Source organism: Hylobates moloch, unplaced genomic scaffold (assembly GCF_009828535.3).
Source record: "Hylobates moloch isolate HMO894 unplaced genomic scaffold, HMol_V3 SCAFFOLD_18, whole genome shotgun sequence".
In the NCBI taxonomy this organism is placed as follows: Eukaryota; Metazoa; Chordata; class Mammalia; order Primates; family Hylobatidae; genus Hylobates; species Hylobates moloch.
Window position 1 is genome coordinate 66,766,208 of NW_026652293.1, and position 24,287 is coordinate 66,790,494.

The window sequence follows — 24,287 nt, forward strand, 5'->3', positions numbered from 1 at the left end:
CGCTAAAACACCAATAGAGAGCTGCAGCTGGGTGGAAGAGCAACCCATGACTCCCCAGCTCAGAGCCCTGGCTATGGATTCCCTCATTCCTGAAGGAATGGTTGGAGAAAACCAATACTGTTATTAAAAGCATCTCTCACCTTCTCCTTTCTCCGTGTTTCATTACCAGCATGTTCTGAAAATTTATATTGCAAGAAAAAATAAAAAGGATGTGAGAAAAAAAATATTTAAAATATGGAAAATGGGAGTGATCATTTACTTTTGATGCTTTAATAAATATACTTATAAAAAGACAAAGGGACAATGACATTAAAAGCACAGACTTAAAAGAGTTTTACATTTTAAAAAACAGAAATTGTCAAAATATTTTAAAAGTGAAAAACATTTCCTTCTTCTCTTACACATTCTAGTTCATGAAGACTTTTCCCATTTTTATTCTCATTTGTACCTGTTTACAAGAGACTCATTTTTTAGCCCCCTTGAACTATTCTTAAGCATCAAGAATGGTTTTGGCCAGGCGCAAGGGCTCATGCCTGTAATCTCAGCACTTTGGGAAGCCAAGGTAGGAGGATCGCGAGGCCAGGAGTTCGAGACCAGCCTAACCAACATGGTGAAACCCCGTCTCTACTAAAAATAGAAAAATTAGCCAGATACACAGGCATGTGCCTGTAATCCCAACTTCTCAGGAGGCTGAGGCAGGAGAATCACTTGAACCTGGGTGGCAGAGGTTGTGGTGAGCCAAGATCGCGCCACTGCACTTCAGCCTGGTGACAGAGCAAGACTCCATCTCAAAGAAAAAAAAAAAAGAATGGCTTCAACCCAATCCCCCAGTGAACTGAATTTTAAAAGTAGACAACCTTCTCTGTCAGAGAAGTCTCAAGGAAAGAATAACTCACTGTTGTTGCTTATGGTAGTTAGAAAACATGAAAACTTTTAAAAACTGCAAGTTTATTCAATTTTTTTCTGAATATATATGAGCTAGGTATAGATAATATGTAGATAACATACGTACACATATATGTTGAGTGATATGATCTACATAAGGGAATATGTAGTATGCATATGGATTATGTGGGCTGTCAAATGCATGCCTTTTTTCCTCTCTAGCATTTTTCCCTGTGTTATTGAATAACTTATTTTCTTAGCTGTCTTACATTCTTTTGTGTAAATACACCATACTTCATTTCCCATTTCCCTTCTGATGAACATTTAGGTTATGTCCGGTGTATTAATAGCAACAAAACTTGGATGAACATCTCTGAAGCTTATCTATATTCACATCAGATTATTTTTTTAGAAAAAAAATAGAAACAGTGAATAAGAGCCCAGAACTTTGAAATATATTATCAACCTTCTAAAAAGACACATCAATTTTTATTCTCATCAGCAGTACGTGGAATTTCTAAAGATAATCATTTTAAAAGCAAAACAAAGATTGAGAAAAACCCAAAAACAAATTTGGACTAGATCATGTTGAAAGGTTCCCATCAAGCTACAACATTATTATCTTATTGATACACTCTGACATACACAAACCCAGCATGATTCCCCTGCCAAGGACTCTGGGCTGGTCACAATTACGACGGCCCTAAAGCTTCACCTCAGATGCACCCCTGGAGCCCTGAGGAGCTCACCTTTGTCCTAATGCCTAAGGAGCTATCTGTTAGAAGGTAGTTTAGGAATCCACAGCCAGAAACGCTGTGGCACCAACTAGATAATTTTAGGAACAAACCATGTATACATTTAGCCCTCCAAACCCTGCCGGGAACTCTAGGGAATTATTGGGGATTCAGTTGACTTTTTGCCGTACACTAACAAATCCATCTTCGGGAAAAGGCGTGACTCACAGTGGCTCAATTAGGAGCAGAACACACCTCTACACCTCATCTCTTTTTGCTTTCATCCAGCTTTGGCAGGGCCTTCTCTTTCTGCTTCACAGCAAGGAACAGGCTTTGCCTTAAGCACGATTTTGGGTTGTTTGCTTGCTTTTGCAAAACGCAAGGTATGTTGCCCAAATCTGATTAAATTTTGGAACATCTCTCTCCCTTTTTCCTGCAGCTACTCTTCTGGTGACTAGTGCAATTTCTTATGAATACAACTGACTCTAAATGCCCAGTGTAAGCCAACAAATATGTGAAAAACAAGGGAAAAAGAGCCAACCTCAGTGCTTATTGGTGGAAAGACCCAATTATTTTTTGGAGCACGTTATATTTTTTTGGCCAATAGGGTCATTTGGCAATCTGTGATGTGCAAAATTTTCACTCCCATTCAGTGTGTTCCCAGGACAGTTCTGGTGGACTTGGATGGGCCGCACTCTGAGGTAATGGTCTCAGCATGTCCTGCCTCTGGGGAGTATTACTGATCACAGCTCACCTTCATGGTTACTAAGCAGAAACGTAGCACCAGGAACAGAATGGCTTCTTTCCATGAGGTGGTAGCCCAAGAGACAGTGCTCAAAATTGTTTGAACCCGAGAGGCAGAGGTTGCAGTGAGCTGAGATCGCGCCACTGCACTCCAGCCTGGGCAACAGAGTGAGACTGCCTCTCAAAACAGAGACAATGCCTGAGAACAGCTAGCACCAGGAATGCTGGAGTTGTACTTGAACTCCCTCCCACTTGGAGAATCTAGGCTTGCTGGACTCCACTAGGGCTCTGACCTTTCTCTGAAGCCAGTCTGAGGGGCAGAAACAGCTAGAAGCCTAGAGAAAGGCCTGAGGGCTTCCAATAAAAGAAACTGGGCCAAGAGTCAAACCCAGTGCTATGAGCGAGTTGTTCTTTGAGATAGATGGAGAGAAGTGTGCGCCAATATCCGGAAGAAAATTCCTCACTAGAGGCAAAGTAAGCCAGCACCAAGCCCTCAGGAAAGCAAACAGAGCAAGGAGGAGGGTTTTAGGAGCCAGAAATCCAGGGGCCTCCCCCTGCCTGAGCAGATAGCAGAAGACACTCCACAAGAGGCTCCTCTTGCCTGAGATGACCAGGGGACCTGGGGGTGCAGGGGGTGGTGGGTGAGGGGTCCGTGTAGAGGAAGAAGGAGAAGAAGGCTATGTTGGGAGGAAGGACCTGCTGCTGAGGGCATGCTGTGGATGAGGAGGAGGGTGTGGGGAGGGAGGACTTCCTGGTGAGGATGTTATAGGGATGAGGGGCATGTGGCAGCTGGGGGAGCTAGGAAATGCGGAGAGGCAGGGAGATGTGACAAGTACTTTTCAGCACCTCTCTGTGTGACACTCCATAAACCCACTGCACCACTCCTACGTGGAAAACACTGCAGAGTTTTTGTGATCTTTGCAGGCATCTGGTGTTTATATGATGAGTGGAGAGGCAGAGCTGGGTCAGGCATTAAGAGGGCCTGGTTATTTCCTAGATCCACTGGCCTAAGCTTGCAGTCAGGGAGGAGAGCCAGTTTCTCAGGTAGCAGAAAAGAAGCCAGCGGGGGATGAGGGACCGTGTGAGGAGCAGGGTGCCCAGAGGCAGCCGGCACCCAAAGGGTTCTCACTGTGCAGTGCTCCTTTGAGTAATGGCAGGACTTTCCTGGTTCCTGGGGGTGGGGGGGACTATTTCCAAGGGGGGCTATTTCCTGGGGGGGCTATTTCCAGGGCTCACATTGCCTGCACCCAAAGACGTGCCCACCTGGACCCCTGGAAAAGTCCTGCTTCTTTCTGCCCTAGTGACTTTCCACGCATTCGTTCACCCAACAATGATTATTGATACCCTGTTTACGACCAAGGTCCCTACTGTAGAGAGCTGACAGCCCAGCAGGAAGCTGTAGCAAGTATACAAATAACTTCAAAGCAAGCCAGAACATGATGTTGCCTTCGGAGAGAGGCAAAGGGCTTCGCAGTGCGTAGGAGACCCCTATCTCAGAGATCAGGACTTCTGAAACTGGGTCGGCCCAAAGTTGAGCCTCCGAGGACCTCATTGAACAAGACCTTGCCTGCAGGTCCCGGCCAGCCTGTGCTCAGGAATAACTAAGGAGTGGAGCCGCAGCAACATCCTTCCCAAATCCGGACGTCTTCCTCCGACTCAAGCCCAGCTTGAGGGCCAATCCCCTTGATTCACCCTTGGAAACAGACACCAGCCAAGGGAGCTGTCTCCTGGTGTTGACAAGGATACGATTTAGGTCAGTATTCTAGTTCCCACTCTACAGAGGAATCTGACTGGAGGCCAGCTGTGGTCGATGAGTCATCCGGAACACAAGCAGGCAGCTATTTCCGAACTAAATGGCATCTGATCTCCCTCCTCACCTTGAGTCCAGTGCCCTGGTCTCCAAAAAAATCTTCCTCTGAGATCAAGCCAGGGAGAGAGACATAGAGACCTGAGCAGAGGGGAGCCACCGTGGCTTCATCACTCCTGGTGCCATGCAGGTGGCAAAGGAACATCTGGAATAAAGCAGGCAATTCTAGAAGATTCTAGAATTCCAGGTCCTGTTAATAGACTGCCTCCATCCTTTACCTTTTTTACCTCCATCCTTCCTTCCTCCCTCCCTCCTTCCTTTCTCCCTCCCTCCTTCCTCCTTCCTTCCTTCTTTCTACCTCCCTCCCTCCTTCCTTCCTCCCTCTGTCCTTCCTCCTCCCTCCCTCCCTCCTCCCTCCTTCCTCCCTTCCATCTTCCTCCCTCCCTCTTTCCTCCCTCCCTCCTTCCTCTTTTCTTCTTTCTTTCCTTCCTTCCTTCTTCCTTCCTCCCTCCCTCCTTCCTTCCTCCCTTCCTCTCTCCCTCCTCCTCCTTCCTTCCCCACTGCCTCCCTCCTTCCTCTTTTCTTCTTTCCTCCCTTCCTCCTCCCTCTCTCCTCCTCCCTCCCTCCCGCCTTCCTCTCTCTCTCCCTCCTTCCTCCCTTCCTCCCTCCTTCTTTTCTTCTTTCCTTCCATTCTCCTCCCTCCTTCCTTCCTCCCTCCTTCTTTCCTCCCTCCCTCCTTCCTCTTTTCTTCTTTCTTTCCTTCCTTCCTTCTTCCCTTCCTTCCTTCCTTCATTCTTTCCTCCCTCCCTCCCTCCTCCTTCCTTTATTCCTTCACACCCTCATTTCTTTCCTCCCTCCTTTTTTCCTTCTTCTCACTTGGAACACCTACTATATGAGCCATATACTGTTTTAGGCACCAAATCAGAGATGACCCTTTCCATTATGTAAGATACTGAAAATAAAGACTGATGTGTATTGATTGTTACTATTTGCCAGGTACTATTATAACCACTTTACATATATTAATTCTTTTAATCTTCACAGCCAAATAAGGCAGATACTATTATTATCTCCATTTTGGAGATGAGACATCTGGCTGAGCATGGAGAGATGAAATAACTTGCCCAAGTAAAACCATGTATAAGCAGTGCCCCCTTTCTGTACTGATTTACACTATTGGAAGAAGTTCCCGGAAGCTGGCATGACCACTTCTCAATGGGAAGGGAGTATCATTTCTTGAATACCTACTGTGTGCTAGACACTGTGTTTGTCCCCCGACACCCCCACTCTCTGTGTTGGCCACCCAGCTGACCTCTGGAAGGTCCCAGGAAAGGGAGCCCCACTCTCCCCTAGGGGTCCAACCCAGGAGCTCCCTCCCAGCAATGCCGCTGCCAGGGTGGTGCCCTGCTCAGCTTCCACTGTGCCATGGTGCACTCCTCCAGAAGCCACCATCTAGTGTCCACCGCTGAGCACAGGACAGGCCCTGACTTGGATTCACAGAGGAAGCAGGCAGACACCCTGCCCCCGTCTCCGTGCCTCTGCTTTAGTCATCATGATCTTGACTCTGGATTCCACCATCACCACAGGGTCAGCTGTTGTGTGTCACCCTGAGAGAGTCCGGAGCGGCCAGGGGATGTGTCTGGAAGCCCAGTGGTCTTACCGCTCAATGTCCTGTCCCCAGCTGGAGTTACTCAGCCTTGGTATTTCTCCCTAGAGAAAGAGGAGAAAGCTTCATGGGACCCTAGTAGTTCTGAGTTTGTCTTACTGAGGCATGTTGCTGTCTGGGGAAGAAAAGAGACGTGAGGTTTTTGTTTTCCTGCCCTTGCATGTGGAGTTATTGAAAAGGATGTCAACGATCCTTGCCAGGTGAGGGAAAAGAGCTGCCCAGTGCATGGGAGTCCATTACTTAGCCATATCATTAGGCTTTCTCTCTCTCCTGTTGGACACGCCAGTGCTTGCCCCACTCAGAGGGCTTCTGAATACTGTGGACTGATGTACTGGGGTGAAATTCCACATCTGGGTCAATTTTAAGTGATTATTTTTAAACACTGGTAACCATAAAAATAATTTGTTATTCTCACTATTTAATACAGTGAAGGACTATTAAACGGTGTTGATATTTCAGAGTTAATTAATTAAAATGGTCTGTTTTCTGACTATTGAAAACCATAGCTGGATTTAACATTTATGAATTTATTCTGAACACATTAAGTAAAGGTCTTCACATAATTTACATGAATATAATTTTAACAGTATTTTTCCTCCTCCCTCCTTCCTTCCTTCCTCCTTCTTTCTTTCTCCCTGCTTCCTTCCTCTTTTTTTCTTTATTTCCTTCCTTCCCTCCCTCCTTCCTTTCTTCCTTCCTTCCTTCCTCCCTCCCTGCCTCCCTCCCTCCTTCCTCTTTTCTTCTTTCTTTCCTTCCTCCTCAAGAATCAATTTAATTAACTGGAGACATGAAAGATAATTGTTAAGGTCTTTGTAGGCAGTAACAATTGTAATACCTAGGACAATAATTTCATATACCCCAAACTTTAAAGGCTAACAAGACCTAGGAGATTATCTAGTTGATGGTTTTCTAAACTTTCTTTTAGCCATGACATCTCTTTTATAAACCAAATCTAACATAGGACCCCAACAAATAAAAGTAGAGTTGCTTTGCAGAGACCAAGAAACAGTTTGGGCTGGGCATGGTGGTCATGCCTATAATCCTAGTGCTTTGAGAGTCCAAGGCAGGAGGATTGCTTGAGACCAGGAGTTTGAGACAAGCCTGGGCAACACAGTAAGCTCACATCTCTACAAAAGAAATAATTTTTAAAAATTAGTCAGGTGTGATGGTGCACACCTATAGTCCTAGCTGTTCAGGAGGCCTAGGTGGAAAGATTGCTTGAGCCTAGGAGTTCAAGGCTGCAGTGAGCTGTGATCACATAATGGCACTCCAGCCTGGGCAACAGAGCAAGATCCTGTCTCTTTTATAAAAGAAAAAAGAAAAGAAAAATATACAGCTGGAAAACTGCCAAAGGTGTCCAATTCTTTCAAGCCCATATCAGGAAACTGAGGCCAGAGGAGACTTGGTGGCCACTCAAGGTTGGCTGCTTCTTCCTGGAAGAGCTGGAGTTCAAACTCAAGATGTTGGCTATACTTTAAGGCATTTTCCATGCTCTGTTGGTCTCCAGGGAATCATAAGTATCACTTAACTCTAGCAAATGGATTGATGCCTTATTGAAATTCTGCAGTGGGACCATAGATATTTACATACCCCTGCATGGGAATGAATAGACCAGAGGCCCCTGTGGATGGCGTACATGTGAACCAGTCCAAGTAGGGCAACAAGAGGCTATTTGCACAACCCAGGCTGGAATTCTGTACCAGGAAGAAGAGTAACAAACCTCCAGAATCCGAGGGATCAGGTGGGCCCAACATAGCTACCCTCTTCCTGATGATCAGCCCAGGCCTGTCTGCTTTCTCATTCTAAAGGGCCATGGCTGGGTCCTCGCCCTGAGGGTCACAATTTCAATACAGCCCCTGGGTGATCGGAGAAACTGGGCATTTTGACTCCTTTCTTATCTAGGACTCCTTTTTTACTGCCTTTCGCTGTGGTTTGCATGTGAGGAGTTGGGAGGAGGCAGGGAGTATAAAACTTACACTCCTGGCATGTGAGCTCTGCATCTGTTCGCTTCTATATCTACCCAGCACACCCACTTCAGTATCCAGACCTCTACTGAGATCACAAAACCTAGTCACTCTTCATAAGTCTGCCATATCAGACTACCATAAATTGTCATTAAATACCCATCCAATTCCCAGCCATATCAATGAAAAAAAACCAAGAGAGTGGGGCTAGTGATAAAGAACAGGCTTCTATCAGAATAGACACCATCACACATTGCTGAGGAGATCCTTGGCTTTGATGAGCAAACTGTTGCACAGTACATTCTTAGAAGATGACGAGGAAGACCTATTTAATGAGTAAAAACTGAAAAAGTCAGCCCAGTTCCTTTTCCTAGCTCCTGTAATACTAAAGTCAAGACAGATAGGTGCCCAATGATCTCATCCAGATATCATCTGATGCTAACACCCTCAAAAGAGGAATAGGGGTCAGAGGTCAAATGACCCATCCTTTTGTCTGGATATTATTTATACAGTATTGTTGCCATTGATATGTCAGGGGTCTCAGCTCTCTTTGTTGGAAGAATTATTAGCACTTTTTTTTTTTTTGGAATGTGAGATTTGAGTTTTTGTGAGATTTGAGTTTTTAAGTGGGGCTTGGGCAATTTTCTAAGTATCCTAGAATAGGTTATTATGGCCTAACTCCAGTTAGGCCATAATAAAAAAAGTTCCAGTGAAGCTTTAAATTGTTGGAATTCTCAAAACAGTAGTGCATGCTTATACACCAGTACACCATTAGCTTCCTGGATAATTTTGTTTATGTGAGGTTTAAAATAGGCATTCCCACCACATCCTACTCCCAAAAAGAAGTGTTCACTTAAGGAATATCCATACTCATATGGTCAATCAGACAGAAAACTCCTGATTTGAAAAGGAGTATGAGAAGTTTGGTTTTTTGAGGGGTAGCAGGAGAGTGTGGGGCAGCTGTTGAAACACAACAGAGCAGACAGAGCACATAGGACTGATGGGATTGAGTATGGAAAATGAAAAATAGAAACAGCATGGAGTGCTTAAAAATAAAGGGAAGAAGTTGAGATGGCAATTAGTAACTCCTCTTCAGTAAGCAGAAGTTAACAGACATGAGGAGGTGATGACCTCCCAAATATCAACAACCCCTGGGGTAACCTGCATGTGAAAAAAAAGGATTTAGTGATCTTTAACAATATTTGTTAACTATTTGACTCTGTACACAACATTGCATTAAACAGAAAGTAAATATTTTAAAAACAGACAAATATTTATTGAGCACTTACGATATGATTTGGCTGTGTCCCCACCCAAATCTCATCTTGAATTTCCATATGTTGTGGGAGGGACCCACTGGGAGGTAATTGAATCATGGGGGCAAGTCTTTCCCATGCTGTTCTCATGACAGTGAGTAAGTCTCATGAGAAATGATGGTTCTGTAATGGAGAGTTTCCCTGCACAAGCTCTCTCTTTGCCTGCTGCCATCCATGTAAGACATGACTTGCTCCTCCTTGCCTTCCAGCATGATTGTGAGGCCTTCCCAGCTACATGGAAATATAAGTCCATTAAACCTCTTTTTCTTCCCAGTCTTGGATATGTCTTTATCAGCAGCATGAAGACAGGCTAATATAGTAAATTGGTACCAGTAAAGTGAGGCATTGCTGAAAAGATACCCGAGAATATGGAAGTGACTTTGAAACTGGGCAATAGGCAGAGGCTGGGACAGTTTGGAGGGCTCAGAAGAAGATAAGAAAATGTGGGAAAGTTTGGAACTTCCTAGAGACTTGTTGAATGGCTTTGCCCAAACTGCTGATAGCGATATGGACAATAAAGTCCAAGCTGAGGTGGTCTCAGATGGAGATTAGGAACTTGTTGGGAACTGGAGCAAAGGTGACTCTTGGCATTTTGCCCCTGCCCTAGAGATTTGTGAAACTGAACTTGAGAGAGATGATTTAGGTTATCTGGCAGAAGAAATTTCTAAGCAGCAAAGCATTCAACAGGTGACTTGGGTGCTGTTAAAGGCATTCAGTTTTAAAAGGGAAGCAGAGCATAAAAGTTTGGAAAATTTGCAGCCTGATGCAATAGAAAATTTGCAGGCTCAATGCAATAGAAAGGAAAATCCCATTTTCCGGGGAGAAATTCAAGCCAACTGCAGAAATTTGCATAGGTAACAAGGAGCTTAATGTTAATCACCAAGACAATGGGGAAAATGTCTCCAGGACATGACAGAGGTCTTCACAACAGCCCCTTCCATCACAGGCCTGGAAGCCTAGGAGAAAAAGATGGTTTCCTGGGCCAGGCCCAGGGTCCCCATTCTGTGTGCAGCCTAGGGACTTTGTGCCCTGCATCCGAGCTGCTCCAGCAGTAGCTGAAAGGGGCCAACACAGAGCTTGGGCTGTTGCTTCAGGAGGTGTAAACCCCAAGCCTTGGCAATTTCCATGCGGTGTTGAGCCTGCAAGTGCAGAGAAGTCAAGGATTGGGGTTTGGGAACCTTTACCTAGATTTCAGAGGATTATGAAAACACCTGGATGCCCAGACAAAAGTTTGCTGCAGGGGTGGGACCCTCATGGAGAACCTCTACTAGGTCAGTGCAAAAGCGAAATTTGGGGTCAGAGCCCACACACAGAGTCCCTGCTGGGGCACTGCCTAGTGGAGCTATGAGAAGAGGGCCACTGTCCTCCAGACCCCAGAATGGTAGATCCAAAGACAGCTTGCACTCTGTGCCTGGAAAAGCCACAGACACTCAATGCCAGCCCATGAAAGCAGGTGGGAGGGAGGCTGTACCCTGCAAAGCCACAGAGGCAGAGCTGCCTAAGAACATGGGAACCCCCCTCTTACATTGGCGTGGCCCAGATGTGAGACATGGAGTCAAAGGAAAGCATTTCAAAGCTTTAAGATTCAACTGCCCTGCTAGATTTTGGAATTGCATGAGGCCTGTAGCCACTTCATTTTGGCCAATTCCTCCCATTTTGAACAGCTGTATTTACCCAATGCCTGTACCCCCATTGTATCTAGGAAGTAACTAACTTGCTTTTGATTTTACAGGCTCATAGGTGGAAGGAACTTCCCTTGTCTCAGATGAGGCTTTGGACTGTGGACTTTCGAGTTAATGCTGAAATGAATTAAGACTTTGGGGGATAGATGGGAAGGCAAAATTGGTTTTGAAATATAAGGATATGAGATTTGGGAGGGGCCGGGGTAGAATGATATGGTTTGGCAGTGTCCCCACCCAAATCTCATCTTGAATTCCCATATATTGTGGGAGGGACCCACTGGGAGGTAACTGAATCACGGGGGCAGGTCTTTTCCATGCTGCTCTCATGATAGTGAATAAGTTTCACGAGATCTGATGATTCTATAAGGGGGAGTTTCCCTGCACAAGCACTCTCTTTGCCTGCTGCCATCCATGTAAGACATGGCTTGCTCCTCCTTGCCTTCCACCATGATTGTGAGGCCTCCCCAGCCACGTGGAAATATAAGTCCATTAAACCTGTTTTTCTTCCCAGTCTCGGGTATGTCTTTATCAGCAGGGTGAAAACAGACTAATACAACTTGTCATTGTGACTTGCCCAGTAGAACACGTGTGTAGAGGCCAATGTGAGGTGCTGGAGGAGACCCACATCAGCACAAGTATAAACCAGTTTCCCCAGGAGTGTACAGATGCTCAGGCATGGTGAAATCATGTATCATATATCAAAACCACATTCAAACTTGACACGTATCTCTCAGCTGACTTGGAATAGCTATGAGGAATTTTTGCATTTTATATCTCCAACATGTAAGAGAATAACGTAGTGGTTATAAGTTCAGGCTTTTGAATAGTTCACACTTGGATTTAAATCCCCGCTTGGCCAGTTACTCAGTCTGTGACCTGCGACATTATCCTCTCAGCCTCAGTTTCCCCATCTATGAAATGAGATAACAACAATCTTACAGAGCTTTTGAGAGTAGGAAATGAAATTATTTATGTAAAACAGTTAAATAATACATAGCATGTGCTCAAAACGTGTGCAATTATTATGTGATATTTGTTTTAGTTACTATATATAATAAATGTTATTGATGAACTTGATGAAACACATAGTATTATTTTGTAGTAAAAAGATCCTCTTTAATATACAATATGTAATTCTTTTGCTGTAAGCTTATTTGAGTTTAAATTTTCCGAAGAAGGAAATGGCTTATTGGCTTATTGTAGTGTCATCGCTAGGAGTCTTGGAACGTTTCCTGTAAGAGGCATGTAATGTGGAGGGGTACCACTAGAGGGCTCTGCAGGGACCCTATATACCTTTTCCTTGGCTGTAGTAGTGGAAAGCAGCCCTGAGAAGCCCTGGCCTTTTGGAGATCAGAGCCATTCCATTCATTACAGCTGTTCAAGAGGGCAGTTAATAACAAGAATCCAACAAGAGCAACTCCTAGGAGCCACTTCTGCCAGAGAGCTGGGGGTTGCAGGTGGATGTCACCAGAAACATCTGGTAGGTGCGGAGCTAGGAAACCCTATTGCTTGAATTTCACTCTCCCCTGTACCACTCCACAGAGCTACCCTTGTGGGGACTTGAATGACATAATACAATGAAATTTTAACTTTGACACAGGAAACCAGGTAGTATTGAAGGTTCTGAAATTCTGGGCAAAGACCTAACCAACAATAATAACGAAACCCACCTTGAATCTCTACTGATCCTTGAGGCTGGGACCCAAACTGATGGCTGGGCATCTGTAAAGGAGATGAACACAAGGCCCTGGGAGTTCTGGGGCTGCAGGAGCCCTGTGTGTCCTACATGCAGGGATGATGGCGGGGCACCTCTGATGATGCACTGTCTTAGGATAAATGCCCCTCCGGACTCAGTGGTCACTCAGGGATTGTGCTGGCAAGTGATGCAATAGGTATACATCATAGCTTTTTCATGAGCACCATCGGCCAGTAGCTTACAGCTGTGTCTGAGTGACAGCAGTGAAGCCAGTGCCTGCAGAGGCAAATGTCAGACCTGCAGCTGAAGCAAGGACCCGGGAGCTGGGCAGAAAAGGAGCTTTCCTGCTACCCAGGTGAGTTTGGATCTCCAGACTGAGGCAGTGGGGTAGGAGCAGAATTCACTTCAAGCCTTTGTTTTCTTGTGGCTGTTTTGCTTCTGTGGTGTTTGAACCACCCCCCCAACTCCACACCACAAGAAAGTAGCTGTCCACGGGGCCAGACAAGATAATATGCCTCTAGACTCAAGAAGTGAATGGCAGCCTTGGGAAGCTTTGCTTTTTTCTAACTCTCCCTGTGAAATAATTCAGGACTTCCGCACACTGAAGAGTCAACTCTCAATCCAAAGTCAAGCACTTCCCTTTTTAAACTTGTGCAACACTGAGGCTTAAGTTATCTCAGGGTCTCCCCTCCGCAGGCGCTGGTCCTTTTAAAGGGGTCCTCAGAGAGGTGGTGGCCAGAGGGAGTCAGGACCTGGCTGGGAGGAAGAGAGGGATGAGGGCTGCGGGGCTGGGCGTCCCGGGGAGGAGGGCGGAGCAGGTGAGCTGCGGGGTGGGAGCAGGGAGTGCACTTGTACGTGACGTTGGAGTTTGCAGCAACCTCCAAGTAGGAGGCTGTGCGCGCGTGTGTGTGGAGTGGCTGCGCGGCCGGGGAGGATGTGCGCTGCAGGGCGGCCGCCGCAGTGAGCAACGCGGCGACCGGAGCCCGGCGGGCAGCCGGGGAGGCCGGGACTGAGAGGGGCGAGCCGCTGGTGCTCCCCAGCGGCAGAGGGCCGCGTCGGCCACGGGCCCGGGAGAGACGCGCTCCAGCCGGCCCCAGGATGTAGGCGATCGGCGGCAGCGCTCCTGCAGGCGGCCGGCTCATCATGAAGAAGCACTCGGCCCGGGTGGCCCCGCTCAGCGCCTGCAACAGTCCGGTCCTGACCCTCACCAAAGTGGAAGGTAATGCGCGGCCGCCTCGCCCCAGGGGTCCCTGCACCCTAGCCGGGCAATGCTGCCACCCTGAGGGGGGCTGCCTGGCTGCGGGGCGCCGGGGCTGGGGGTGCTGCTACCCCAGGACGCGGCTCCGCAGTGCAGAGCGCCGCCGCCTGCGTGGGGGGACCTGGCAGCTTCGGGGGCTGCCCTGAGCTCCCTGGCGAGCAGGAGTGAGCTGCTGCGGCGAGCAAGCACCCGCCTCCCCAACCTTCTCCTTCCTGGGCAGCACCCAGCGCATCTGGCAGCAGCTGCACCCTCACCTCCATCCCAGTTTGTCCTGGGGCTCTTGTCTGTTCGGCAGGAGGGGGTAGTCCAGCCGCTCCCATTGTCCCCTCACCACACACACACTTGAGTTGCCTGGGTGTGGAGCTCTGTGCCTCACCCCCAGGCCGACCAAAGGTGCTGCCCGCGGTTGGTAGAGGCGGGAGAGGGCTACAGCGGGCTAAGGAGACGTCTCTCCTGCGTGTTCCGAAGCCTTTCCGGCCACCAGCCAACTGACTGCCCTGCTCTTTGGGAATGGGCCGGGCGCACAGGTGAGGGAAGAGCCAGCACCAGTCTGTAAACAGGCTCTTTCCCAGGCCCTGGAGAGGGATCGGAAGGGCTGTGAGAGGCCCCCAGAAGGTGTCCTCCTCCCCGTGTTGTCCTTTCTGCCTGGAACTGCTCCCACCCAGGAAATGTGAGGGAGAGGACAGGGGAAGAAGCAGCCCACCGAGGAGAGCTTCCTCATACACAGCTGGCTTCTGCTGGCCTAAGGGGCCTTGCTTTCCAGTGGAGAAGGGGGCAGAGGGCCAGTCCCAGTTCTTAACTCCTCCTCCCAGGAGGCAGAGGTGGAATGACTAACTCCCTCTGCCAGGAGCAAGCCACCTTGGCCAGGTGAGGCAGACAGACCATCCCCTGGGTCCCAGGAGCTCCCCTCTAGGCTTTTGCTTGTGCTGAGCCAAAAGAGCCCATGAGCACCAGCGGTGAATGAGGGGCAGCCCTGGGCTCCTTCAGAGCCTGACTTCTGCCGTCCCAGGAAGCCTGGACTTCTTTAGGCTACTGTGGACCCTGCTTCCCACTCGTGACTTCTTGTTTATTACAATAAATCTGAGAACCAACGAGGACAAGACAGAGGCTGGCTTGGTAATTGTATATCCCAAGCTCAACTGTCCACACAGGCCTGCCTGCAGCTGCCCTCGTACTATGACCCCCATCCCACCGGGGAGCAGTGTGAGGCCCCAGCAAAGTGGGTTAACGTGTCCTAGACCCACAGTTGGTAGGTGGTGAAGCAGGAATGGAATCCTGGGCTGTCTGATCCAAAGCTCATGCATTTTTTTCAGAACATCAGTTTGCACTGAACTGCAACTACTTACCTATTTCTCATCATTTTCTATCTTTAGGAGGTTGGGTTTTTTTTCCTTCTTGTGGCTGTCTTCTTCTCTCCTCCATCCCAACCTCAGGAATGACTTGATATCAGCCATCTACACCTGAGTTTAGTGCAAGTGCTACCTCTTCCAGGGGTGTTTGTATTTCTAAACCTACTCCCAGACATTGCCCACGTGTATGTGTGAGTTGGGGAGGGAAGGATTGGCCATTTATTTCTCTGAGGGAAGCAGGGAGTGAGTGTCTGCTCACTCATAGGGTCCTCATGGGAAGCTGCCCCACTCCTACCTGCTCGTAGGACAGATGGGTTCTGCTCTCCAGCAGCAGGGGGTCTCCCTGGGAAACTCCCAGCCCACCTTGGGCAGGACAGGTTTGAACTGCACTGGAAGTGGGGCAGGACGTGGATGGTGGGGCTACCTGAACTGGGTGCTGTGGCCTCAGAGGTGCTGCAGGAGGCAGTGAGTGGCATGCGAGGCACAGGTACTTCCCTATGGCCAAGCCTGGAGGTTGCCTTCAGGGAATGAAAATGAAAATTATCTCCCACTAACCACCAACCCCCCCAAAAATCTCTTACGGCTGCTGCCAAAAGAGCTTTGAGTCTCCTGCACATACTAACGCCAGCAACTGCCTCACCATGGGCTTGGCTTTGGAACTAGCATTTCCTCATAAATGCCTGTGGATAATGGAAATGTATAGTGAACTAAGAAATGGTCAGATTGAGGATCAAGACTGGGCTCTGCCCCTTTTCCAGTTGGATTTGTGTAAATCATGAACACAGCCTCAGTTTCCTCAAATGTAATAGAGAAGGAACAACTTACTTCAGCAGGCTGTGAGGAAATGCAATAAGGTAGAGGTAGGTGAAAATGCCTAGCAAGCCCCCAGTTGCATTTTGCATGGGATACCTGCAAGTATCCCATGCAAAAGTCTGCCCATCGAGGCCTGATAAAATCTGCCCTTGGTATGCCTGGCTCACATATAGCTCTTTCTCCCTGCCTGGTTTTTTTCCTTGGTGTTTTTATTCAGTTTGGCTTTTGGTCTATTTTCTGGAAACCATTTGCATCTTATGTGCCGGTTTTGGAAGTGTTGAATCATTTTGTTTTAACTTGAATGCACAGGGCAAGGTGGTCCCCATGCTGTGGGTGTTTCTGTATGGATGGCAGACAGGCTACAGGGAGGGAATGCAGCCAGCGAGGAATATTTATTAGCTTGCAGAGTGTGTCATCTAAGGGGAGGCAAGAAGGCACCAGCATGTGGTACATATAAAACCAAAATAGAAAAGGCAAAGCTTGGTTAAACTCAAACACAGGAAGATGGGCAAGATGACTTCATTTACTCAACAAATGCTTCATCCAACCCTACTCTGTGTCCTGTGACAATTTAGCAAGGCCCTGGAAAGGCAAAAAGGAACAATTCTAGCTTCATTCTCTTAAGGACATTTTAGTCTAGAGGGGAAGAGACATACAGATAGATAGATAAATTATCAAATACAAAGGAGTAAGTTCTGGTATTGAACTGAAAGCAAGGTGTCACAGGGGCACTGAGAGTTGAGCAATCTGAGGAGGCGTTCCTGAGGAGGAGGCCTTCATGAGGAGGAGGGTTTCTACAGAGGAAGCCTTTCTGAGGGGGCCTTTCTGAGGGGGAGGCCTTTCTGAGAAGGAGGCCTTTCTAAGAAGAGGCCGTTCTGAGGAGAAGATATTCCTGAGGAGAGGAGGCTTTTCTGAGAAGGAGGGCTTCTAAGGAGAAGGCCTTCCTGGGGAGGCCTCCTCAGAAAGGTCTCTGAGGAGGAGGCCATCCTAACAAAAAGGCCTTTTTGAGGAAGAGGCCATCTAAGAAGGAAGCCTTCCTCAGGAAGAGGCCTTTCTGAGGAGATATTCCTGAGGAACAGGCCTTTCTAAGAAGGAGCCATTCTAAGGAGGGGGTCTTCCTGAGGAGGAGGCCTTATGAGGCATCGCAACTGAGGCTGGGGGGATATGAGAAAGGTTGTTGGTGCAGAGGGGAGGAGAGGCAGTTTCAGGCAGAGAGAACATGGATGCTCGGGCTCAGCCCAGAAGCATGAGGAGAGTGGGGCTGGGCCTTAGATAGGGGTTAAGGCTTGAAAAATGCATTCTGGTGAGATTGATGGCATCTGTCATGTCTAAAAACATACCTTGTTTTCACAGATCCTTTGCTTGGCTTTCCTTTCAGAAGCAGAGCATTGATCAGTAGCACATCTCTAATAGACTAGTGTTTACTAGGATCATCTCTATTCACAATCAGCTCATTCACGTTCAGTGAAATTACATTCAATAGGAATTAATCGTTGAGAACAGTACAATGAATTCCCCAAGAGGCCTGCAGCAAGTAGTGTTGTGGAAAGGGTGAGGGCTTTGGAATTAGATGGACTGGGTCTATCCAGCTCTCACACTAGGTGAGTGATTTCTGGCTAATGAATAAAGCTCTCCAGGAATCAGTTCCGTGCTAGGAAAGGAGGGGTGATGACATCTTGCTCTTAATACTCAAATAATAGTTTTTGCTAATGAATGCCGACTACATTGCAGGTACTATGCTAGGAGAGATTGGTCTATTATCTCTATTTTTTCCCTAAGCAAGGGTAAGTATTGTTATCCAACTTTATAGATAAGGAAACTGAGGCTCAGAAAAATCATTCACAGAAGGTACTGTAATTAGAAAGCAAGGATCCCAGGCTTCAAATCCATATCTACCTGGCTGCAAATGTTGCAAGACCTTTGCACAACTGCATTTCGTTTGATTAGGAGAGAGAATTATATCAGCTCATGGCACTTTGTAGATGCTCAGTAAATGCTCCCTAAAGCTCCCATTATATGTAATTCCAGCAGTTTGGGAGGCCAAGGTGGGTGGATCACGAGGTCAAGAGAGCAAGACCATCATAGCCAACATGGTGAAACCCTGTCACTACTAAAAATACAAAAATTAGCTGGACATGGTGGTGTGCACCTGCAGTCCCAGCTACTTGGGAGGCTGAGGCAGGAGAATCACTTGAACCCAGGAGGCGGAAGTTGCAGTGAGCCCAGATCGTGCCACTGCACACCAGCCTGGTGACATAGAGAGACTCCATCTCAAAAAAAAAAAAAAAAAAAAGCTCCCACTGTAATATAACTAATATAACTCAGTGGTTGGGACCCCCATGGGGGGTTCACAGGCCCCACGGCTGTGTGTCATATTCTTAGTGCCTCTCCTTTGGGAGTGTTGGGTGATCTCAGCTGCCCACAGAGTAGGTCTGACTACCTTGTTCCTGTCAACAGGATAAGACAGTTATCCTGGAATGCTATAGTATATGAAGACCCAGGATGCTGGCCCAGACCAAGAGGATTCTTGAGAAGTACACTGCCAAAGAGTTTCCCCCAACCCAACGTATTTCCCTGGTTGGCTAGCCCTAGGTCTGAAACTTCAGTGGCAAAAGTCATTCATGTAGTGATCAAATATTTTACCTAATAGATGCAAGAGAATGAACCAGATGTTTGGGAGGATTCTAAGAGGAGTGAAACATAATCCTTGATCCAACAGAGCTTCCAATCGAGTGAGGAATGTCAGAAAGGCACACCAATAAAGAATGCATGCAGAAATGTAATGTTTTTGATTCTATGGAAGAAGTATAAAGTAAATGCTGCATTTCAGCTGAGGGTGAACTCAGTTCTGGCTGGGACGCAGATGGCCCCTGAGCAGCACTCTTGCTTGCCATCATTACCCCCTTCTTTGCCAACCTGGGTTGCCTCATTTAGTCCTCACAACGTGCCTCTACAGTGGCTCCTAATGTAATTCCCACTGTGCAGTAAGGACTTGGATTGCAGGGTGATCAGGTAACCCACTGTTTGAGACAGCTGCCATGTGGTATGCCCATGTCCTAACCACTGTACCCTCTGATGGCAAGGACAAGGACAGGATAGAGGAGGAATCAACAGACTGTGGTGAGAGTGTGAAGTAGGAAGGCTGAAAAGAGCCGTGAAATACGGCTTTGAAGATTATGCCTGAACAATTCTGGGAATGGAGATGCCATTAGCAGTAACAGTGAAGATAGGAAGGGAAACTCATCTGGGAGGGAGAGATGGGGGAGTCACATTTAGAAAAGTTGAGTTTGAGGCCAATGCCTGCAAACACAGGTATGTAGTAGGCAGGGAGGTGGCGGAAAGAGGTGGTGAAGCCTGAGGAACCAATCAGGTGATATGGAAATATGGAATAAACCAAGCACAGAATCCTGGTGACCATGCACATTTAGGAGGTAAGGGAGGCAGGAGAGAAGTTTGACTGTCCAGACCAGAGAACTCAGATAGTACGGTGGCATGGAGACAACCAGAAGAAAACCGAGAAGAAAGAGAGAGAGTGATGTGTCAGATGCAACCAAGAGAGGGTGATTTTGTGGAAACAGTTTTAAGCGGGTGCTGGTCTGCAAGACAGATTGCAAGGGTGGGTGGGGGCATTACTGGATACTTGGTTGAAGTGTTTGACAGTGAGGGAGGTTTGAGAAGCTATGCTGTCTGAAGGGGGAGGGAGATAACTTTTGAGAGAGCCAGGCTGATTCCAGGGCAGGTCTGAGGTTGCCCCGAGAGAAAGATGATTGATGCAACAATTAATGCAACAGTGGCCTAGAGGAGGGAGCATACCAGGGGAGGAAGCACAAGACAGAGAAAGGGAATGATCGGCTTTGAAAAGGAGCAGAGAAAGCTTAATGGGCAAAGACAAGAATCATGAAGATGCAGAGGAGGGAAGCTAAGGGAGCTGTGCTGGTGACTTTGATCTTTGTAATGTAGGAAGTGTCATCGTTTGCTGCAAATGATGGATGGGGATTGAAGACTTGAAGAGGTGGGAAAGGGTTCAGAACAGCCCTATTGGGACAGCCAAGAAGAGATTTAATTCTTAAAAGCCTTTTTGGCGCATAATACATTTCCATTGCTTAAGACATCGTGTAGCTCAGGAGAAGGGACTGGAGGGAAGAACACTGGATGAGGTGTCAGGACATTCAAGTGTCATTTTCTGCTCCTCCATTAGCTAATTAATATATTGGACATGTCGCCTGGCCTCTTGCAGCCTGGGCTTCTCCTGCTGCAAAGAAAGAGGATTATAATAGATCTTCCATTGTCTTTTTAGGCAGGAACATTCTAAGAGTCTACTGAGTAGCTTAATCATTAGCAGAGATTGGTTTATCTGATTAAAACTCTTCATTAGCTATAGTCAGAGAGCAGAGCTTTGAGGAATTGAGACCAAGAACAATAAGGAATCTAGCATGTGCATGTATGTGAGCATATGTATGCATGCAAACAGGTGTTCTTTCTGAGAGTAGATTTTGGTATTTGAGCAGGGGATGGAAAGACTAGCTACATGAGTACAACTTGCTCCATGAGACGGAACCCCAGATGATGAGATGGCATAAAAAGAGGTACAGAAAGATGCCAAAGAGAAGCTGTGCAACTTCCAAGCTGTGCCTGGGGCTGGTCCCAGTCCCTGTGTTTCTGTGTTAAATCTCAATGCCCGGGAATGAGCTGAGCCATGTCACCCATTGTTGGTTCAGAATGTCTATCCTTGGGTAGGAGATTAAGCCTGAGAGGTCATGTTTAATACTTTAAGACCAACCCCACCTTGGTCCTTGACCAAGCAAGTTTAGTCCTGCCTTGTTGATGCACAATGACTCTGCTGAGAACTGGAGTTATATTTGAGAAAACGGTGTTTTAATTTTGCTCTGTTCCACTCATTTTCATCTAACACTCCATCCAACCAAAACCCACACCTCTTCTGATTAGAGGACCAGAGATGCCATACTCCCCCATCCCCCCATAGCTGCCCAGCACTGCCATGGTGAGTTTGGTGGGCTGGCCACTCCACAGGAGAAGGCTCCAGCATGCCCCTCTTCCTCAAGAGCCCTCAGGCTGCAGGAGAGGGCAGTGTCTTTGCCTGGAGGTACTGTCCTGCATATAACCCGCCCTCCTATAAAACTGTGGTTCATCCTTTGCATTCCAACAGCCAAATTTCAGTCCACATAGAAGCCAAAGAATCTGGAGATGCTAACAATCTGATGAGGAAAAACACCAGCAAAGAAGAGTATGCATATTTGTCTGGGTTTTGCGTGCAGGTCATTAGCAGCACCAAAACATCACCAGGTTTACCAACTGGTGTATATGGAGGCATCATGTGCCCAGGCCACAGAAAATGGTGAAATTCCAGGAGGCTGCACAAGCCATAACTAGCAGTGCATATGGATTAAAACTGATGCCCTCAAGTTCAGATGCTTTCAGACCAAGTATTAAAACATAGTGCTCTGCTTCCTCCCAAGAGGAGGCATTGACTCTTCCCCCAAGGTACAAACAGTATTATTTAAGGCTTACCCATACCCTGTCAGTTTCTCGAGAGTCATGATTCACCTTAGGCTGAGTACATTCCAGGACTGTCTTAAATCCACTGCATGAAATTATTCAGAACTTTGAGAGTTATTTAGGGACCTCTAAGGAAATGGAAATGAGGTAGAAATGCCGATTTAGATATCTGATTACTGAGATGGTGATGATGGGTGGGAAAAGTGAGCTGGATCAAGACCTGACTCTTACCAGCTCTCAGACTGCTTCAGAGTAGATCAGACACATCTCAAAGAAGCCTCCACCACCCCATTCCAACCCCAAACAGCAACTTTTGTTCACCTCCTGATTCTTTATCCTAACCAGAGGAATAATTTCCAAGTGCAAAACACTAATTTTGTTTTTAAACACAACTTCACAACTCTCATGTTTTCTCCTAGCTCTACACACTGCCTCCAGAAATAACTTTACAACAAAGATTCGAGCAATTCACAGGAGGCAAACAAATATAAGATAGCATATAATATTTCTAATCCAATAAAGTTATTTCTTCTCCTAATAGGTTATCAAAATAAATACTTTGCCATCTGTAGCATGTCATACACATTCTGCAGAGTGGTGGCTCTTGGTCCATGCCTTACACCTTCTCAAGCACAGTACACTCTCTATTGTAACCCCTTGTATTAGCTAGCACCGCCGTAACAACATATCATAGCTTTTAAAAAGGACATTTTTTTACTCATAATACTGGAGGCTGGAAATCTGAAATCAAGGTGCTGGCAAATTTAGTTTCTGGGGAGGGCTGTCTTCTTGGTTTGCAGACGGCCGCCTTCTGTGTCCTCACATGACCCCTTCTCTTGATGTGTGTATGGAGAGAGAGAGATAGAAAGCAAACTCCCTGGTGTCTCTTCTTATAAGGACACTAATCCTACCAGATTAGAATTCCATCCTTATGACCTCATTTAACCTTTTTCGGTTTCTTGTTTGTTTGTTTGTTTTTTAAGACAGGGTCTCACTCCTATGCCCAGGCTGGAGTGCAGTGGCGCAATCACTGGTCATTGCAGCCTCAACTTTCTGGGCTCAGGCAATCCTCCCACCTCAGCCTCCCAGGTAGCTGGGACTATAGGCAAGCACCACCACGCACAGCTAATTTTTTGTATTTTTTTTGTAGAGATGGAGTTTCACCATGTTGCCAACACTTGTCTTGAACCCCTGGGCTCAAGCAATCTGCCCATCTCGGCCTCCCAAACCTCTGGGATTACAGGCGTGAGCCACTGCATCCAGCCTCTTTAATTTTAATTACTTTCTTAGAGGCCCTGTCTCCAAACACAACCACACTGGATGTTAGGGCTTCAACACATGAATTTGGGAAGAACACAATCACTCAGTCCATAACACCCTCTTTCCAGAATAGCAAATCCTAGTGCAGGGTCCCATACACACTCAGTCTTTTCCATGTTACAAATGTGTTTCTGTCCTCTGCAAACCTGAAGTCCCTCTTTAGTGACATGCAGTTCTGAATGAGATGTTCAGCACCATGACCTTGGTCAACTTTCAAAGGGGAGAACGAGAGGAATGAGAACATTCTGTATTCCCATTGATGCTCTGGAGTCAAACAGAACCAAGTTAAAACAGTGCCTTAGCCGCTCACTGATTTGTACCCTTGGGATATTAACTCTCAGAACCTCAGCTGTCCAATATACAAAAGAGAAATAACCTTACTGATGTCCACCATCATGATGGATATAAAAAGATATATAACATCTACTGGCAGAGAGTGTGGTGTATGTATTGGCTGTCTAACCACCACTTGCCCCTTTAATTCTCCATACTGTCTCCTTTTCCTTTACCCACGGTCAACATCTAACTTCAATTATCCATAGAATCTGTTCTTTCCCTGGAACCTATGCTAGTCAGGAGCATGACTGGGGCTTTGGCCGCGTGTGAATGGTGGCAGTGTTTTCTGACCCAAAGTCCAGGAATCCATATGGATGATCTGGCAAGGGCAAGTGGGTTGGGACACGTGAAGTGCCAATTGCTTTGGGATGTTTGGGGCATGTAGTTGGCCTTATGTATGCGAAAGCCTTTTCTGCAAGTCTCCTCCCCTTTCCTCTACATCACTGCCTAAAAATAATGTCACACATAAATTCACTGAGCAAGTATTTAATGAGTAGGAAAGATAAACAAAGCCTGAAATGGATTGTTTGGAAGATAAGTTACACTTGCAAATGGCCATAAACAAAAGCTTTCTTCTAAGCTCCTCATTTTGCAAAAGCTTTTTGGTTTGTTGGCCAGGTCCTGGGATGGTGTACTCATCGGTAATCAATAAATGGGAAAGTCTTCATCAGACCCTGTCTTTCATGCAGTCTAGGAAAAAGAGGCAGGGGTTGAGGGATAGGGGGAGGTGGAACTCTAGTTTCCAGAGCAGCTCTCAACTGTGTCCTGTTTGGACACAATTAGATGCACTTAAGCCTCTAAGATGTGGGTACTTTAAGCACTGCCACTTGGACAAGCAAGCTCTATGAGGGAAAAGTTGTACCCGCCTTGTACCGCAAAGTAGGTGGTTAATTAAGATTTGTTGAATGAGTGGCCTAAAAACTAGTCCACCCGAGAGGAATGAATATATATCCACACAAAGACTTATAAGTGAGTGTTCATAGCAGCATTCTTCACAGCAGCCCCAAACTGGAAGCAATCTGCATGTCCATCAATAGATGAATGGATAAGCCAAATTTGTTATATCCATACAATGGAATTCTCTTCAGGCATCAAAAGAATGAACTGCTGACACATGCTACAACATGGATAAATCCCAAAGACATGATGTTAAATAAAAGAAGTCAGATGTGAAAGTCTGTATATGTATATGAAATGTTC

The 24,287-nt window shown here is 46.8% G+C and overlaps 1 protein-coding gene across 2 annotated transcripts in view; it reads left to right on the forward strand.

Moving 5' to 3' along the window:
• Positions 1–24,287, forward strand: part of SLC35F3 (solute carrier family 35 member F3) — a 460,449-nt gene that overhangs the window by 299,191 nt on the left and 136,971 nt on the right. The window contains exon 1 of one of the 2 annotated variants that reach the window (XM_032137018.2): positions 13,349–13,713. The exons of the other annotated variant lie outside the window; for it this stretch is intronic. Coding sequence (XP_031992909.1) covers positions 13,638–13,713 — 76 coding nt within the window. The 5' untranslated portion in view covers positions 13,349–13,637. Of the gene's footprint in view, positions 1–13,348; positions 13,714–24,287 lie in introns of those variants that run through there. 2 annotated transcript variants of the gene reach the window in all.